This window comes from Harpia harpyja, chromosome 7 (assembly GCF_026419915.1).
Source record: "Harpia harpyja isolate bHarHar1 chromosome 7, bHarHar1 primary haplotype, whole genome shotgun sequence".
Classification (NCBI taxonomy): Eukaryota; Metazoa; Chordata; class Aves; order Accipitriformes; family Accipitridae; genus Harpia; species Harpia harpyja.
In genome coordinates, this window is record NC_068946.1 from 30,295,375 (window position 1) to 30,313,812 (window position 18,438).

General features: G+C 43.6%; 1 protein-coding gene and 1 long non-coding RNA gene across 3 annotated transcripts in view; one reads left to right on the top strand and one right to left on the bottom strand.

Moving 5' to 3' along the window:
• UBE2E3 (ubiquitin conjugating enzyme E2 E3) overlaps nucleotides 1-6,994 on the bottom strand; it is a 59,533-nt gene extending 52,539 nt beyond the window's left edge. Inside the window, exons 1-3 of one of the 2 annotated variants that reach the window (XM_052792623.1) lie at nucleotides 6,749-6,994; nucleotides 5,328-5,530; nucleotides 3,110-3,160 (exon numbers count right to left, since the gene is read on the bottom strand). In XM_052792623.1, the coding sequence (XP_052648583.1) occupies nucleotides 3,110-3,160; nucleotides 5,328-5,521 (245 nt within the window). In that variant the 5' untranslated portion in view covers nucleotides 5,522-5,530; nucleotides 6,749-6,994. Of the gene's footprint in view, nucleotides 1-3,109; nucleotides 3,161-5,327; nucleotides 5,531-6,277; nucleotides 6,321-6,748 lie in introns of those variants that run through there. The other variant, XM_052792625.1, reaches the window with a different exon arrangement.
• A 515-nt stretch (nucleotides 6,995-7,509) lies between these two features.
• On the top strand, nucleotides 7,510-18,176 carry LOC128144324 (uncharacterized). Its single transcript, XR_008236048.1, has 4 exons — nucleotides 7,510-8,040; nucleotides 16,177-16,335; nucleotides 17,601-17,715; nucleotides 18,058-18,176. It is a non-coding gene; the product is annotated as an uncharacterized LOC128144324 (long non-coding RNA).
• The last annotated feature ends 262 nt before the right edge of the window (nucleotides 18,177-18,438 follow it).

The following is an 18,438-nucleotide window of genomic DNA, read 5'->3' on the forward strand; positions in this document are numbered from 1 at the left end:
AAAACACGAGGAGAAAGGAGTGCTTAATTTCCTTCCAACATCTTTAGTGGCTTAAGACCATATCTAATTTTATTGGGTTTGATGTTCTATCTTTCTTGGAAATCACACCAAAATCACAGGAATTTAAAGTATTACTGTATGTTAAAGAGTAAAGCTATCAGTATAAAGATACTAAGTTTTATACTTGGTACCTCCAAGATGCAGTTCTTATTCGCTGCCCACAAACCTGACAACGTGATGCATGACAACACAATTTTTCTAACAGTTCATTGTCCAATTAAAAGAATCAGAAATCAATCCCTAATGTTGAGACAAGCAAGCAAAAAACTGCTATTTAGACATTTTTCCTGCGCCTGTCATTCTGCTATTCCAGTGCCTAAAATAGAAGTTAATGTGCAGCCCAGGCCTGCTCAGCACACCCAGGAACGGGGCTCTCTTGGGGCTCTGCATTTTTATAAAACAGATGTTATAGCAATAAATATGAGTGTGGGAAATTTAACTGCTGAGGAAACCTACACCTCTTTTGCATGAGAATCACAGTGCAACCAGTTGGTGTCATTTTAAAGTAGCTAAATCAGCCACAGATCACTCCGATGGAGTGACGCCACGTGCAGTTAAACTGGCAGGTGAGAAGTGGCAGCAGCCATCAGTGTTTAACACAGAGGAGTTCAACATACTTTTCAGTATTTGTACTGTACCCTATTAAAGTAACATTTAATGTTTTATATGTGATAATTCATATTTTTAAAATTGCTAATTTTTTATCACTTACGTAACTGAGTAACCAGAGTTGGAGTAACGTCCAAGAGCATCGGTTGTCAGTTGTATTCTTGTGAAGCCTGCAACATGTGGACTGCAAATGATAAGGGTGTGCTCTAGAACTGGTGGAGAAACAACTTTGCATGAAGAAATCTCTTTGGGAGAACTTATGACAAAGTTTTTTATTTTTAAAGCACATGTGAATACGTCCAAGTTGCACATGTGAATATGCTCAAGTTACACAAGCTTTTAAATGTTTGGGTTTTTTTTTACAAATTCTTTTTCTTTTACAAGAAATGTAATAAGTAGCGTTCTGCTGCTTGTTGCATGATGAGCAATGAAGAGGTGTCATATGCCTGCTGTGTCAGTCTGTTGCCTAATCTGTGCTACTACATCCTGTAAGAAAGCGTGTTACAAGCTTCAACTGCTCTGCACATAACACACAGCTGCATTTACCTCCTAATACCAGAAACACTCCTTCTAACAAGTCAATTCCATTGTAACGGTAAACCTTTGGGCACGGAAACTCTGTTCAAACTGTTCATCCTGAAAACCCAGAATTTCTGTTACAGAAGCCAATATCTCTTGTAAATATTTTTTATTTTGCAAAAGGTAAAAATGCACTCATCATACAGTTGCCATTGAGTAAAAGGGTTAAATTCCTCTTAAAAAATACTTATGGGAACAGAAGCACTCACTTCCTCACTGGCAAAAAAATAATCTTTTCCCCTACGCTCTGTAGGAGAGAAACTTGAATAATTTTAGACACATTGGGGGGTTTTCATCATTCTGAACAGCGTTCCTGGGCATCTGGTAGTACCAGCTCACAAGAAAAACTCTCAGCAACACTCTTGTGCTAATACGAGAGGAACATGTTTTCCCAAGGAACTAAATATCAGATGGTATTGGAGAGCGTGAGGGGGGAGGCTTCTCCTTCTAAAAGCCAAGCTGTAACTTGCTGTACCCGAAACTGCTACAATTATCTTTTTAGCAACTGTAACGCAAAGTGTTGGTGTTCTATTTCATTTAAATACTTGTCTCCTACCATGCCTGCTTTGAGGAGCCAAGTATAAAGTGCATGACCAACACAGAACTAGGTCCCAGCAATTTATTAAAAGTTATTTAAAACAGTTATTTAAAAACAAAACATCCCCCCCTTAAAAAAAAACAAAAAAACAAAAACCCAAAAAACTTCAAACCCAACAGACATTTGCTCTCTCGACAGAGCTTGCCTCTATCGAAGAGGGAGAGCCACTGACCCTGCATGCAAATACATCAGGCTGCCACAGGCAATCTACAGCACAGTCCTTAGGGTAAGACACCTTTACCACAAATTCAATAAAACACAGCTCTGGTTAGTCCCTGCTGTCACGGACTAGTCAGATAGGAGAACAACTCACATTTTACTAAATTTGCAAGACCTGCACCAAACCTTTCCAACTACTCAAAAAGCCAAACAATTCCAACATAAAATCAGAAAGCACTTCCAGCATTATTTTAAATATGTACAAGGCTCGCTGTTACACATCAGCTATTAATCTGAAGGTACCTTGCAGTCAGAAATCTTACTGAGATGCATCAAATAAAAGCAACATTATTCAAATGTAGCTTTACTGCAAATCTGAACACTGGATGCTTACAGCTAATGAGAATTTTTATGCATCCTTTAAACAAAAGTAAAACATGCAAAAGACTTAAAGAAATTAGCTAGCTATGCTACTATTAACTTTCCTACAGATCAAGTGCTCCAGTTGCCGTCACTTTATCAAAGACTAAATCACTCAATCTTCCAAGCTTACAATTTCATTTTCTAAAACCTTACAGAAGTGTCTCCCAAGTTGGGAACTTCCTTAAAAATATTCTATATCAAGAGTCTACAACTTTGACCAACGGACACATAAATTTAAAGGCAATACTTCATTTTATCTAACTGTTAAGCAACATACTAAGAGAAAGCATATAAAAATCACATATGGTTCTTTACTTCAGAATGAAGTGATAACCCTATAAACCTGGCACTCAAAAAGCCAGTTCAAACTACATGCAGACATTAAGTTGAAAGCTTCAGTGTATTCTGAAGTTCATATAATGAATGTTTCACGAAGGCAGTGACCAGCTACAAAAAACAAACCGAATACACTTTACTATGTACATCAATCACTAATGACTACGCCTCCAACATGCAGACAAAATAGCAAACTTCAATATCAAACGTTCCCTGTGCTTGTTCAATCTGCTGTACACAGTTTTTGTCTAACAGTCAGAGCCTGTAAACACTAAGTTTCCCATTTGTTAGCCTAAGCACATTAATCTCCTATCACCGTCCACAATTTAAGAAACCGTTACATACCTGCAGTTAGGAGGAGGATCAAGGGTTATTTCAGCTAGCTCCTTCTGGATTCTGTTGGTGAAATGAGAACAGACACAAAGCATTTGAGATAGTCTATAGAATAAATCAGGGAATTACACTGCCCTCTACCACCATGCAGTTAAATGCAAGATTGGCTTTGCCTTCAGTAATGCTAACATGGCTGCTTCCTCTTTGTTCTCAGAGGCATAACCCAAATCCCACAGCTGAGAAACTTTACAGCTTTTTTCCTGCTCCACACTGTACGTACACAGAACACTTACAACTGAGTTGGGTACAAATTTCCCACAAGTATTCAGAAAAGTAACTCTTTTTCACATCCAAGCACTTTTTACCAGAGAGATTTTCTTTTCAAGCTAATATGCAAATGAGGCAAGGGGAGGGGGGGCTGCACAGGCAGATTTGACAATGACTTTAAACCAGCACTACAGATCCGTGACTGAGGTTGAAGAAGTGAACCGTGCTGGCAGCAGACACACTCTTTTCACAATATTTTACCTATTACTTTGCAGTGTGTTTAAAAAGTGGATTTGCAGATCTGCCAGGCTGTTTTCTGTTACTGGAATAATCTCTCTGGATCAACTTTGCTTCTCTCCACACCTTCTGCTGTCTTTCCTCCCCCAACCTTATACAGTAGCTGTATTTACATGACAAAACGTGATATAATAACTTGAAATAATCTGTGCTTAGCTTTACTCTATTACAACCATTCCCAAGGTGTTAAGATCCAGAAGAGGAATACCGAAAACTTTTTGTCAATTTAATTGTTTATTCAGGTACGTAAGAGGTGTAATTTCAAAAGACACGTGGTAAATTCCTCTTAAAAATATCAAATAAGACTTCTCTTCAGAAGAGCACCCATACGAGCAAGACCGTGAATTTCACGTGAATAGCAAGTGTTAAAATATGCGCTAAGAGAAACTGCTCTGCACGCCCTTGCACTAGCACCAGTAAGTTGTGTCAGACAAATGAACTATTTGACATGTATGGAATTAGACTTGCAACAATTAAGTGAAATAAAGGCAAGAGGGGAAAACTCAGTCTCGAAAGCCTGCATCTCAGGCTTTTCAAAGAAGATAAGGAATAACAAATTACAAAGCCTACATAGTAGTTCCAGAACTTTTCTTTCATCAGCTAGTCCTATTTTAAAGGGTTTCTTTAACAAGCTCAAAAGTCATCAAAGCCACCCAGTCATACTCTGCAGCAATTTTAACACATTTCAAGTATAAGTAATTACTGAATTTAATACAATACAAAATTACTAAAGTGTTCCTAAAAGTTAGAACTACAGTATTCACGCTGAATAAGCAAAACTTGAAGCTACTACGGCTACTCTACAGCTTTTCTTGCTACAGGATATTTGCAAATGTTTATAAAGAAAAGCAGCTCCAGTGAAAGGACTGGAAAGCTACATCTCTGAAGACCACTGGAATCAAGGGATTTAGAGTTTGCTTATCTCACACAGCTGAACTTACAGAAGATTATCAGAGCGCATGTCTTGAGAGCTGGACTGCCAGTAACCTCACATGCAAATAAAAATGCAACAGATATAAATAAACAAGGTTTCTGAAGATTTTGATATTTAAAAGGTAGAGGCTACCTGTAGAACCCCATGGTTTGAATCTGCAGATCCTAAGGGAGAAAACTCGCCTAAATTTCTCCTGAAAGAACTGCAGAACGAATCCATTCCTTCAAGGTGTGCAAGGCTCTCCCATGCATTGACATGAAAAGCTAGTCATAAGGCCCACAGAAGCCACTGAGGTTTTGTGCCTTCTTTAATTAAAGAGCATTGCTTGTCATCAGTCTACAGACCATAATAAAACACACCAGGAGGACTCCACCCTATACCAATCAAGCATGGAAACCTAACTCTGAGAAAGATAGCCGAGGCTGACGCTCTCTCACGCCTTTCTGCAAATAGGAAAGGTATTTAGGTGCCCCCCCAGCCAGCCTGTAAGTTACCATGTTCTCAAACAACTCTTCAAAAGATGTATGACAAGTCTGTGTAATTATTACCCGAGTAAGATTTGGATTAATGAAGATACTGCCTGGCGGGCTCCTGTACTACAAAAGTTGGTACTTTCTGCTTTCCACCCAGCTTTACAAGAAGAACCCCCCCTGCCTTGAAAAGCGCAATGCAAACACCGTGACTCAAAATACTGTGCAAAAATACTACGGAATGTTTTACTGTCCGCTTTACCTTTTAGCACTAGTAGATAGCTTAGCAGTAGTTTTGCTGGATAGTTTGGTGTTCTTCTTCTGCTGGGTGGCAGAGGGTTTTCGTTCTTCTTGCTCTTCGGGTTCGGGTGCAGGTGGATCCCTCTGATCGGCATCTGAACTACCGCTGCTGGTACTCGGACTTTCATCGTCTGACCTCTGCCTATCACTGGACATCGTGGGGAGCTTTTTTGGGGAAGGAGAGGAAGTGAGGCAGAGTAAATACAACAGGCAGGACTCTCTCTTGCCATTCCCCAAGTTCCAGAGAACACTTGAATCGGTGACAACTCCGTTTCACTGAGAAATTAACCAAAATATACTTCTTTGTCTCGTCCCCAAGGGCTGCAGTTTGACAGCTACAAAGCAATATTTACACTTCTGAAAATACAGATATTTCCAATTTTTAAACCCACTCGCATTTTTTTCATACTTTAAACAATATGCCAATTGTCGACTTTGTTCTAAGGCATGAGACAGATTTAGCAGGGTACTTAGGCAATGAACATTAATAACTTATGACACATTGTAAATAACAGACCTCACTGAAAATGTTTTTTAAAAAGTCACTAATACCCTGTAAATATTTACACTGGAGCAGAGCATTTTATTGGGTCCAAACGCCAGATCCCCCCTCTCCCCCTCTCTCTGAGAAAATATATTGCCAATAACACTTGGGTTGATTACAGATGGAAACGTACACTTGCTCTGTGCATTTAAAGGGCTGGGTTGGGGGGGGACGACACGACACGACACGACACGAGGGTTTTTTTGTTGTTGTTGTTGTTGTTGTTGTTTTAAAAGGGAAAAGCCCCGAGATGCATTTAAAGCAACTCGGGCAGCAGCAGCCCCGGTTATTTACATGGCCAGCAGCGAGAACTGCATTTGGCCACCACAGAGCTGCCGGAGGGGGAAGAAGCATAATTCAAACTGCACCTTCTGCACAGCTCTCCCCGCCGCCGCTCCCCGCGCCGCTCCACCAGCCAGACCGACATTTTTCCGCCGATCGCGGGCGGGGGGGGAGGGGGGGGGAGGGGGCTGCCCCGGCGGCCGGGGGGGGCCGAGGAGGAGCGCGGCGGGGAGCTGCGGCAGGGCTGGAGGCGGCCGCCCGCCCGGCCGCGCTTTGTGGGGAGAGCCCGGCGCGGCGCGGCTCGGCTCGGCGCGGCTGGGCTCGGCGCGGCGCGGCGGGCGGCGGCGGCGGCGGCTCGGCCGGCCCCGCACCGCACCGTGCGTGTGCACCAAGTGAGGCGTGAACTCAGGCCGGCTCCGCGCCCCCGGCCGCCGCCAGGCAGCGAGCGCCGAAAACAAGAACAAAGCTCCTCTACCAGCCCCCCCGCCTCCTCCCCGCCTCCCCCCACCGCGCTCGCCCAGCCGCCGCGGCAGCCGCCTCGCCCGCCTCTCCCTTACCTTCGCCGGCGTCCTGTCCCGCTGCTGGGTCGGAGGGGCGGGATGGCGGGGGGCCGGGCCGGGCCCGCGGCGCCCGAGGAGGGGGACGGAGGCGGCCGGGGGGCTATACGGCGGCGGCGGCGGCTCTGTGGCCGGGCAGTGTGGAACATTGAGAGCCGGAGCAGGGGGGGACGGGGGGAGGCGCGGTGCGGCCCCGCGGCCGGCGGGTGGCGCTGGCGGGCCCCGCTCTGCGGCGCGGGCTCCCGCGGCGGGCCGGGGGGCCGGGGCGGGGGGGGGGGGGGGCGGCAGCGGCGGGGGCGCGCGCCGGCGGGGCGGGGGAGGGGGCGCCGGCCGCCCCCAGCCTCCCGCCTCCTCCGCCCGCCGCCGCGCCCGCGGCTGCCGCGGCGCCGCCGGCGGAGCTGCCGGCCAGCGAGGGGGGGGGGGAGGGGAGAGGGGGCGCTCGCTCCCGCCTGGCGGCCGCCGGAGCGCGCCCCCCTCCGGGCCGGGGTGCGCGCAGGCGCTCTCCCGCCGCGGCCGAGGGCGCGCGTGCTCCGGGCCGGGCAAGGACAAAGCGGCGGCGCGCGGCGGCGGGGGGCCCTCGACGGCCGCTCGGCTCGGCCCGGCCCGGCCCGGCCCGGCCCGCTCCGCTCCGCGGCCTCCCTCCGCCGCCAGCCGCCGGCTGAGTCCGCGTCCCGACGGGCTCCTGCCTCCAGCCCGCCGGGGCCTGCGGGGCACCGCCGCGGGCTTCGCCGGGCCGGTGCCGGCCGACGGCTGCACCCCGGAGGCGGCCGCGGGGCCTCCAGCACTCCCGGCCTCCTCGGCCGCCCCGGCCTCGCACCTCGCACCACCTCGCAGCCTCGTGCCTTGCGCCCGGCGCCAGCGCAGGGATGGACGTTGGCCGCCGACGCAGGAGTGGGACCGCTGGTGGTTTCTCAGCCCGCCGTTACCTCCCTCACCTGTTCCCCTCCGAAAAAGCTCCGCGCTTGGCGCGTCTTCACCCATGGGAACTGGAGACGCTCCGCTGTCCGGCGTAGTGTCTCTGCGGGAGCCCCAGCAGCGGAGTGGTGGCCCTGGCCGTCCCGCCGAGCAAGCCCTGCACGGGGCTGAGGAGACCCAGCGTGTCGGGAGAGCCTGCGCCATAAAACACGGTTCTGCACCCCCGCTGCAGCAGGAGTGCCACCCCGCAGCCTCGCCACTCCTAATAGGAGCATTCAGGATTAAAAACAGAATTAGGAGTTGTTCTGTGAGCAGCCAGCGTCCCAAATTCTGAATGTTTTAAAGAAGAGAGGGGATAATCATCGATAGCGGTTGTGGTAGGTGTCACAGGAAGATGGTATAGGATGGAGACTTAGTTTATTTTCTGGCCCGTCACGAATGTCCTCTTGTGTACTTGAACAGCTTTTCACAACGTGCACCTGGAGCGTGCTGTGTGGTAAAAGCAATCCACCAATTGAAATAACGTAAATATTCCAAGCTTGGAGCCTGATCATACTGGCAATAAAATCCACTTGTAAAAGAAGATTCATTCTCTCTGTGAAAAGTAGACGAGGCTGTGGATAACTGGCTTCAGCAGAGAAGGAATTAACAATTACTGTAAATGTTTGTGCAATTTACATGAAATCTCAGGCTAACGTTGCTGTCCAGCACAAGGGCTTTCGCCTCGATGGCTTTTACCTCAAGGGCTTTCATTATCAACAGCCTAATGACTTAAAAGTACTGTGTTTCCTTAGCTTGTGCAGATCCAGGGGTCAGAGAGTATATATTGTGCTCTAAAGGGAATGAACAATTGGTGTGTCAGGGAATATCCTTCTCTGGGTAGCTGAAGTTAGCTCAGTTGAAAAGTATGCTCAAGATTTGGCAAGAGAGTTGAGTGATGTGATGTGGAGGAATACTGGAGGTTTGTTTGTTAAAGTAGGCTATAGAGAATTCCCAGATCACCACTACAGGCAATTTGCCCCTGAGGTATGCTGTAGAAAATTCCTAGCATAAACAGTATCTGGCATGATGAGCAATCTGGGCATAATTAGTAAAAGGGAAGCACGGCAATATCAAAAATCTATCAGTCAGCACCGAGAGCCTTTTTTTTTCTTTTTTTTTCTTCTCCCCCCCCCCCCCATTCTGTTGATGATGCTCAGGATGAGGCTTGCTGGAGCTTTGAAAGTCAGGATTAAGTGTTTAAATTTCTAGTTTATTTCAGGTGAAAATTAACACAGGCCTCCAAAAAAAAAAAGTACTAGAAGAGCGTGCATCTACCGAATGGAAGTAAATTGGTCAAGGGTTGCATGCCACGTCAGCTACTACACATTGTGTGGCTTCTGTGGCTTTCAGGATACAAAGTGAAAATAAAGAAGGCCGATTTAGCAGAGACTAATTGAAAAGCTAGCCTAGATTTTATTTTTTCCCAGTCTTTTGTACCTTATTAAGACACGTTTACTACAGCAACGTGTGGGTATAACAGGTGTTTATTTGAATGAATATTCATTCATTTGACATCAGGTCTCAAAGGATGACACTCTCTTCTTATGAGGTTGTATTTTCCTTGGGTGTATTTGTTACGTTGTCAACCATAGGAAAAGTACTGCGCTGAGAGGTACAGTACAGTTTGTAGGAGAGGGAGAAATGCTGATTTTAATAGCCATTGTTACAAAGCTACATATCACGATCTCTCTGGCTTTTCATATCCCTTGTGGACATCAGTGTAATTTTAACTGATGTACCCATCGTGAATGCTTTTTCTCTGGCAGTTTATTGGGTACTTGAACTGTGAAAGTGCAGCTGGTATTGTGAAGTGCAGAGCCTTCCTAAGGACCATTCAGACTTGTCTGAACAGTCCTGGGCACTCTGGAGTGGCTGAGGCCTGCATTTTTTTCCCCAATCAGTTGCCTTTGTTTGTGTTTGTTTTGTTTTGTTTTGTTTATTCACAAGCCCTGCTCCCAAAGGTGGTTGATGTTTTTTCAGAAGCCCGATGTCTTTTTGGGTATGTCTCCATCCCTGTTCTGTCAGAGCACAGGTATGAAGTGACTGTCAGCATCCTGAGGTTTAACAGCTGCTTTGGGCTGCATAGACATCTGAAAATATTTTTATAGGTTTAGGAATTCACAGTTCAGTCTCCTCCATCTGATATGAAATTCTGTGATAGCAAACAACTCAATGCCTGGCACCAGAACTAGGGTGAAAGGCATTTTCCTCTTCTCACAAGAAAACTATGAGGATGGAAAAATCATTGCTCGATCTCCTTGCCCCTACCATTTTAAGGGTGTACAGATGGTAAAATAAGGCCAGCATACATTTTTCATGATTAAGAGCAGCTCAGTTGAAAATACTACTTAATGTTTACAGTCATACACTCCATCTTCTTTATCACAAAATCATTGTTTCCTGACAGTAAATATATCTCCAACTAGCAATGCATCTTTCTGTTCTATGTGTGGTCCCATACCAGGCTGTGTTGTTAAAGCACCTGTTGGAGCTCTACTACAACACCATAACTAGATGGGCACAAACTGCAGAACCAGGAAATGAACAAAATTTTTTTTTTACAACTAGATGGAGTAAAATTTAGATTGTGTTTTTATTAGTAATTAGTGTCATAGTAACAACTAGTGCTCCTTGCAAGGTAGATCCTGTACAAATACCCAGCATGTCTTTTCCCAAGATAATTAACAATTTTAACAAAGAAAGAGAGCTACGAAAGTAGTTTAGGCAAAAACCTTGAGCCAGGAAGAGATGTAGTGACTTACAGAAGCGAGTGCAGGAAGCCTGCTACAGAGTCAGTAATTGCAGCCCATCCTGTTGTGCCTTAAACTTAAAATCACTACCATAAATAGGATTATTTTTGCATTGTGATGCTATAGGTTCATTTGGGTTTATGAATGAAAAATAAGCCCCTAAAGAACAATGTTCCTACTATGTTTCAATTATTTTCTATCCTCAAGAATTTACAAGAAAAGCAGAGGTAATTTTTTTTGTCCTCGAACTGAGAAGTAAAGTAAGCGTGGCAGTGGGCAGGAACCAACCGTTAGGAAACCACCTCCAGGTCCCTTTGTCAGCTGGTGTTTAGCCCATCTGTTGGTTTTGTATTGCCACCTTACAAATCCTGGCACGGGAATATGGTGGAGGAAGGATGGGGAGGGGGGCAGGGGGAAGAGATGAAGGCAGGAGCCAGAACACTGCTGTGCTTCAGTTGTTCTTGTTTGAAGAATGACTTTTTGGAGGCTGTTGTAGCTCAGCAATAGTCCTGAGACTGCTCTAATGCAGACTGTCACGAGACCTGAAACTTGGGATGCTTAGAGGAGTTTTCAGGATATCTCTACTTTCTCTGGATCCTTATGTGCTTGAATAAAGCCAGGAGGAGAATTTTACCAACTGTATTTTAACACAGGAGTTAGCTAGTTAGCCAGGGTTCTTTATAGCATTGAACACTGCTGTATCTAAATCCATAGAAAAATACTTAACATATGTTAAAGCACTACAGATATTAATTAATCTTCAGCGTAATCCTATGAAATAGATAGTAAATTCTACTGTATGGTATATATTGGATTTGACAGGGGTTTTTTTACACACTAAAAGACTAAATGGTCCGTTGGGTACTAGTTTTTAATGGGCAGATTAGCGTTAAGCACTTAAAAAACATAACAGGTAAATCCATGTTTTTGAAGCACAAAGTCATGTGGAAATGTTTTTATTTCAGTGTTCCCATGGAGTCCTTGTATTCTATTGTGTAAATTCTTCCCTTATGTGTGGATTATTGATGCAAGAAAAAACCATAATGGCCCCTTTGGTGTTCCTGTAGTCATTCATGTGAATCCAGTGTCTGTGCATGTCAAATGAGTATCAGTGCTTTAAAAAAATCCATACTTTTTTTGTTGAAAGCAGTTTGTATTAGCCAGCTTTTAACCTTTGTAGTTTTCATTTTACTTGGAAAGCTGTAAGAAAAGGAGAAAAATTAAATAGAGAAAATTCAGGTGGGATTGGCTGTCTGCTGGACAATAGTAGTTTGTACTTCATAAGGGTATTTCCATCTATAAATAATCATTATTTCAGTAAGTATTCATCTGCAAGCAATGTCATGAAGAGAATTTTTTTTCCTTGAAATTTTAACTGAAAAAAATGTCCTTGATGTATATATATATATTGGTAGTTTCAGCTTGCTTTAACACAGACTTAATTTTTAGTACGGTATCATGAATATTTGAGTAGAGTAGAGTAAAATGCAAATACTGGCAGACTTTTACCTATAGCAAAGTGTGAGAACGGTAAGTCTATAAGCAGCTTCATAAACTCCATAAAACAATTTTGTGGTGTATATTCAACAGTATAGCGTGTAAATCATCAGTTAGGGAGATCTTGGCTCTACAGATACAACCTGGCAGACCAGCATTCTTGGAAAACTTTCAGTGTGAGAATCTGCCCCTTTTCTGCACACGGAGCGTAGTAAAATAATGCTGTCATTCTGGGTGTGTGATATTCTGCTATGAAAGTAGTAGCTGCTGTAGTGAATAATGTTGAAGGCATAGTAAACTTCTCATTTCCCTGTTACAAATAGAGATATTTCACCCCTAAAAGATCTCAGATTAAATTATCTGTAAGTATATACACAAGCATATATCTTAGTGCTATCTACAGACTGCTTATATTGGAAACCTTTGGCTCCATAAAACCTTTGGCTCCAAAAGACCAAAGTTTGAGTGAAAGCAGAAAGTTAATAGGCTTATAGTAACAGAGCCAATATCCTCATTCATGCCAGCCAGAGGGCGGCAAGGTAATTATAAAGTCAAACTCACTTGACCGAGTTGAGGTCAGAAAGAAATGTACACATGGGGCAGGTATTATTCATAAGCTGATGGATTTTTTTTTTTCAAAAAAAAAGAAATATATATTTACATGACTAAATAGGTCCATCCTAAGGGTGTTATTAAAAAAAAAAAGGGGGTCCTGGACAGCTCCTTACTGCTTCAGTCTGGCTAGCCTGTTTCTCTGGGGTTAGGTGGGTAAAAGATTTCCTTCATCACAATGGGCACAGAAGGGTTTGTCTGGCCTATCAGCAGTTTGACACATTGGGCCCCAACAGGCTCTTCAAATTCTGGTTTCTGACATCCCATTGAAGAGGAAGGAACTGATCAGCATTTAAAGAAAATCTTAGAAACCCCTGAGAGCAGTCACACCCTTTAGTGATTAGTCATGGTGCTTTACATTTGCCTGCCTGGAAAGCCTGTGACACTTCTGAATGCACCCTAATTATAGGGTAAGGCCCATACGTATTTTCCATTATCATGTCTGTTCTACAATAAAGAAGCAATACCTTTTTTTAGCATATAAAGATCAGGATTACCAAAGACTCCTGTGGACTATCTTTGTGGCATCTCGCTTTTTGACTAGGAACATTACTGTATGCATTTATCCACTCCCTTCCTGCTGTAGGAGCCCTAACCTCCCACAGAGGGACAGGAAAGACAGGTCAGGGCCTGATCACAATAAATCACTACTGCAAATAACTGGGCAGGGCTGATCTTCCACAGCCTGGACTCCTGAGCTTGCTGGGCAGTCTCTGCAATAGGAGTAGGTGCTGCAACTCCCAGCAGTCTCTCTTGTGCCCTGGTCAGTAGGATTCGGTCCCACAGCAGTTGCAGCAGGAGCAAATGTGTGTGAGGAATGGTTCTCTACAGTGGTGATGAGGGCTGAGATGGGAGGACAGCCCTGGCTGAAGAGCTTCCCCCTATTTGCTCTGTTCCCTCCCCGGCCGGAGCAGTCACATCCAAGCAGGGAGCTGGGGTGGTGCTGTCTTAAATAATTGTAGCTAAAGCCATCTGAGATGGAAAGTCAGGCCGTGGAGATATACACTGGAAAAACTCAAGGGCTGGAATGGATTGAATCCTGCAGGGTAGGTGGAGGGTTTATGTTTGTCATCGAGCACGTTGAAAGGTTTCTCTGAAGTATTTGAGTGGTGAAGTGGTGCAGACTTAGAAATGAGCTGCTTTTAGTGTTACAGTCATTTTTATCGCCCCCATCTGTGTGATGTCAAGATGTGACTATCTTCAAGTAGCTCTTTTAGTATCACCAGCCAGAAATCTTAGCACAGGAGAGAAGTTATGATTAGCAGGTGTGAGACCAGTCTGATTTTAGTCTTGTCCCATGGTTTCAGCAATAAACCCTTCTTTCAGCTTTCGATTCTTTTTATAATGAGCATTTCCATTTTACACGTTTGAGCAACATCCTCCTTCCAAGTGAGAACTGAACCAGGCTCCCTCTGGAGTCCCTCATTACTGCTAGGCTGGCTGGGTAGCAGCTGATGGATGAGTGTCCTTCCTGGCCAGCCACATGTGCTGTCTCTACTGCACTCCCAGCAGAGAACGAGAGATCAAGGATGTTCTCCGTGCCCCTGCAGAGCACAGCTGCACTGCCGAGTGCAGTTATTTCTCAAGTTGCTTTTGTCTTAAATACTCATTGTGTCGTTTCCCTACCTTTATTCACATGTATGTCAACAGACTGACTGTTGTGTATTTTCCAGTGCAGTAATCCCAGCTGCTACTGGAGCTCTCCTTCACAATGCAAGGTGGCACCGCAGTGTGTGCTTCTACTTACAATGTTTAATAAATATGTAAATTAACCTACTCTGTCTCTTCAGGTAGGAGGGTTGTATGACTGCGCTTGTATATCACTGAATATGCTATTCATGAGGAGGCACAGTGTGGAGGGGCAGGAGCTTGAAGTGAAGTTTGAAATATAATTAGCACAATGAAAGTGTGAGTTAAAGCCTAAGTTCAAAGTGTTTTAGTGTTTCTAACTGGTGTTAAGCTGAAGTGATGCTCCTGTGTTCTGCGCAACGTTGGTGAGGAAGACTAGGAAATGCAAGCTTAATTGAAGCCAGCTCTGCTTGGATCGGTCTAACTATAGCATTGCCTATTCATACTTGAATTTCCAGCAGTTATCTTTTACTACCGCTTTACTATGTTCTCACTAATATTTAATGTGAATATTAACATACTATGTTTTCAAGAGTGCTTTTTGGTTAAATAAAAATAGCGGAGACTGTACTAAGAACATGGTGCTAACTTCAAAACACCAGAAAAAATACGCCAATGAAGCTGCTTCCACTCATCTAACATCAAAAGATTACTTTACTTTGTACTGTATCCATGATCTTGAAAGCCATGAAAAAATCTCTCAGGGGTATTCTTACTCCTAAGTTACCTTACGTTGTTTTAATTAATTAGCTAAATGGAGATCATCATTCCTGAGGTCTGCTTATTTTTGTCCCTGTTTCAGCTATGTGTGAGAATGTTTTGGCCTTTGCTGTCAGGCTGATCATGATTTTAAATAGTAATGTTCTTGCTAGTAGACTGTATTAATCCTACCAATGGAAACTTTAAGATAGGGAATGTCTTGGTCGATGGAATCGAATTCATCTAATTTAGTGTTGAACTGGGACACAGGTATTTAAAGATAAGTGTTTAAATGCCAGCACATAAACAGGTGGCCAGATTGTTCAAAAAAAAGCTAGTAACTCCCATCAATTTTTTACATATGATATCTTCTAATATCCGGTATAGATATCTGACATATTGGTGTGGTACTTTCCTGTCTCAGCATCAAATCAAGGATAAAGGAGGTGTAGAACCAAAATGGTTCCGTTAGTCGTAATTGGTTAAAGCATATCCATTTAATAACGGACATTTTGCAATGTGCATTTTAAGTCTCCAGAGTGCATTTTAAGTCTCCAGAGTACATTTTTCCTATTTAATTATCTTTCTCAAACTTAACTTTGAAATAGTATGGTGCTAATATAATTCTGGCTGAAACACTTGTTTGATATCTCTTTCAATGAAGAAATACAGTGACATTAAGATTCATTTTTTCAAATTGATAGCTATTAAACTTTGGTGACATGGATAAGTGTCTCAGAATGTGTGAAATCCTGAAGCAAACAAAAATCTTCGTAATGATACATTATTTTTTGTTGGTTTCTTGCACCAAAGAAGCAGCGAAGTCCGTCTTTATGTTCGCAAATTTATCTTTCACAGAATCCTACCCATCAAGTAGATGTGTACATGAAAAAAGAGTTTTAAAAGTGCAAATAAACTTCTTTTCTTTGCATTGTTTCTTAGCATTTAATATGTTATCGATGGGGTCATTCTGAACTATCAAAAAACACAGTTCACACAAATAATGTCCAGCGGAATAGGAAGAGCTTTTGTGCTGAGGCTCAGGGCTAACATGTGATAACCTGTGGTTCTGCTCCCAGAAAAAAAAAGGAAAATGAGAAACGAGTGGGAGAAAGCACCTATCTATCACTCCACAGTATTCAGATATATAGATCTCCATTAGCATTGTCCTTTACTACACATTGATGCAAATAAAACCCCTACAGAGGTGAATAAATGCACCATTCTCTTGAATAATTATAGGTGAATTGATTATGTCTCTTTCTTTTTGTACTTTATTAAGAGAAAACTCATGCTGTTGACCGCAAGATCCAGAACCTGTTGAATTTCGACCTCAGAGCTGATCTGCAGCTTCACCCTGACCTTCATTAGCAAAACCAGATCGTATGGTGCCAGCTAGCCAAAGTCAGTCCACTGGGCTGTTCAAAACAGCAAGGAGAGAAGGTATGCTATACTATTCAGCCACAAATGCTAAAATGGTAGTAGTATCATTTGAATATATCAAGCCAGCTCTCAGATCTCCCCACAAGAGAGGGTTGCCAAGATTGGTGCTTGTAGGTTTCACATGCTGGTGAAGCTCATTTCCTAAGGCACTTTGATATTCACACAGACTGTACTCAGACATGCCCAAATCATCTATCCAATCAGTCACATGATTGTCATTCAGGTAACCACCTTAGCATACGTTGGTCACATCAGAAACTCAATTACAAACATAGGTGTAGCCTGAAAAACAAAGTTGCGCACCTACCCTGGTGTGTCTGCCCTCAAACTGAAAATCTTTCAGCTCAGGTACTTTAAAGCATCCAGTAAAGAAAAAATCATCCATTTTTTTCTGAGAATGTGGGGCCTCCTGCAGGTGAACATCACTTGTAAAAATATTTCACTTTTCTTCCAGTCTCTTCCGCCATTTTTTTACCAGTGTTGTCAGATATAACAAGAATAAAGCAAATCCAATTTGTGACATAGTTTACGGGTCATGTAATACTTGCAGCTAAACTTGCAGATAAACTCTGTTGCTGAGGTTTCCACAGTCTGAAATTCAGCTCTCTGTAGTATCTTGAGGCTGTAGATTAATTTCTCAGACTGGGCTGAATGCAGTGAACTGCAGAAGGACTGTACTGTAAGGAGACATGAACATACTTACCAGAACAGGTCAACCTTCTTTGGCAGGCAGTAATCATGCAGCAGGCACAGGACTTAATATCCTGCAAAGGCGTTGGTGAGTTTCTGGGAAAAGGCACTCCCTAGAAATGTACAATGGGCCTACTTGTGATTTTGGGTGATACCTGTCCACCTTCGCTGCAGTATGGTTCAGCACCTGGCAAAGATGCTGCAAGATTGTCAAGATCGTATCTAAAGAAGCAAACTTATATTTTGTTCAGCACTGTGCTCAAGTTAGACCACTTTTCCTGACATTTCCACATACAACAGAACTTCCAACTAACGAATAAATAGTCTTTTTCCGCCAAGCACTAGAAAGGGGAGACTTCTATTTATTCTGTCTTCAGGTGTACTTGTTCACTAATAGTTACCCTGCTGCCTGGAATCTCAGAGGTTTGCTTCCCTCTGTAGGCTGGCCCTCCACAGAATTTGGGTCAGTTTCAGAATATCATTATTAAATTTAAAAGCTTTGTTTTCCAAGTCACTACCTAGAGCAGTTACTTTTCAGACAATGATGTTCTCTCCTGCCATCTACTTTACTTTAGGAACAGCATTTCTCCTAACCTCAAGGGTAAGTCTCATGACAGTAGAAGACATAGAAGACTTTCAAACCCCTTGCTGAAACAGATAAGAATGGTCACAACTTTCACAGCCTTCAGGGTAAAGTATAACATGTTATTTTAGCCCTGCTATCCCCACCACGTACGCAGCTTAAAGCAGCAATGGAGAAAAAAGGAAAGCAGAAAAGGTCAGAATGGAGAGGGAGAAGAGGAAACAAGTTAGATAAACCCTGTCTGGGGAAAAGAAAGAGCGAGTTTAGACTTGTGGCCTGTTGTAATATTGTTATTAATTCGTGAGAGAAGATCATATACTGTGGGAAAGGGCAGCAGAGATTGACAGATGAGATAGAGAGCAGTGCTATACTCTGACCCCAGCAGTCACAGAACTGTTCTGTGAGTTTCCTCATCTGTAAAATGAGAATTGTTCTTTCTTACATTTCAGGGTCCTCAGAAGCATTAATCGGTGCTTATTGTTAAGGCTTGTTGAGACCATCAGTTGGAAATACAGAACAACCTGTGTCTTCTGGGCTGTCTTTTCCATCTCTATATATTCTTGCCAAATTCATTTAAAAACAGGTACTGTCAGTTCAGATGTTCTTGGAAAATAATCGACTTTAAAAATGTGAAGAAGGAAGGGTTGTTGTGAAACACATGCCTAATTTTAAAGCAGAGAAGCACTGCTAATGCGCTCTTCTGTCTGCTGTGGTGCTTGTTCCCCTCTCCCCATTCCTGTCAAGCACAGCCAAGCCTCAGAGACTGCTCGGGCTCCTTGTGGGACTGTTCTCTGGAAATAAAATTGACACTTTCTTTTGAAGGCAAGAGA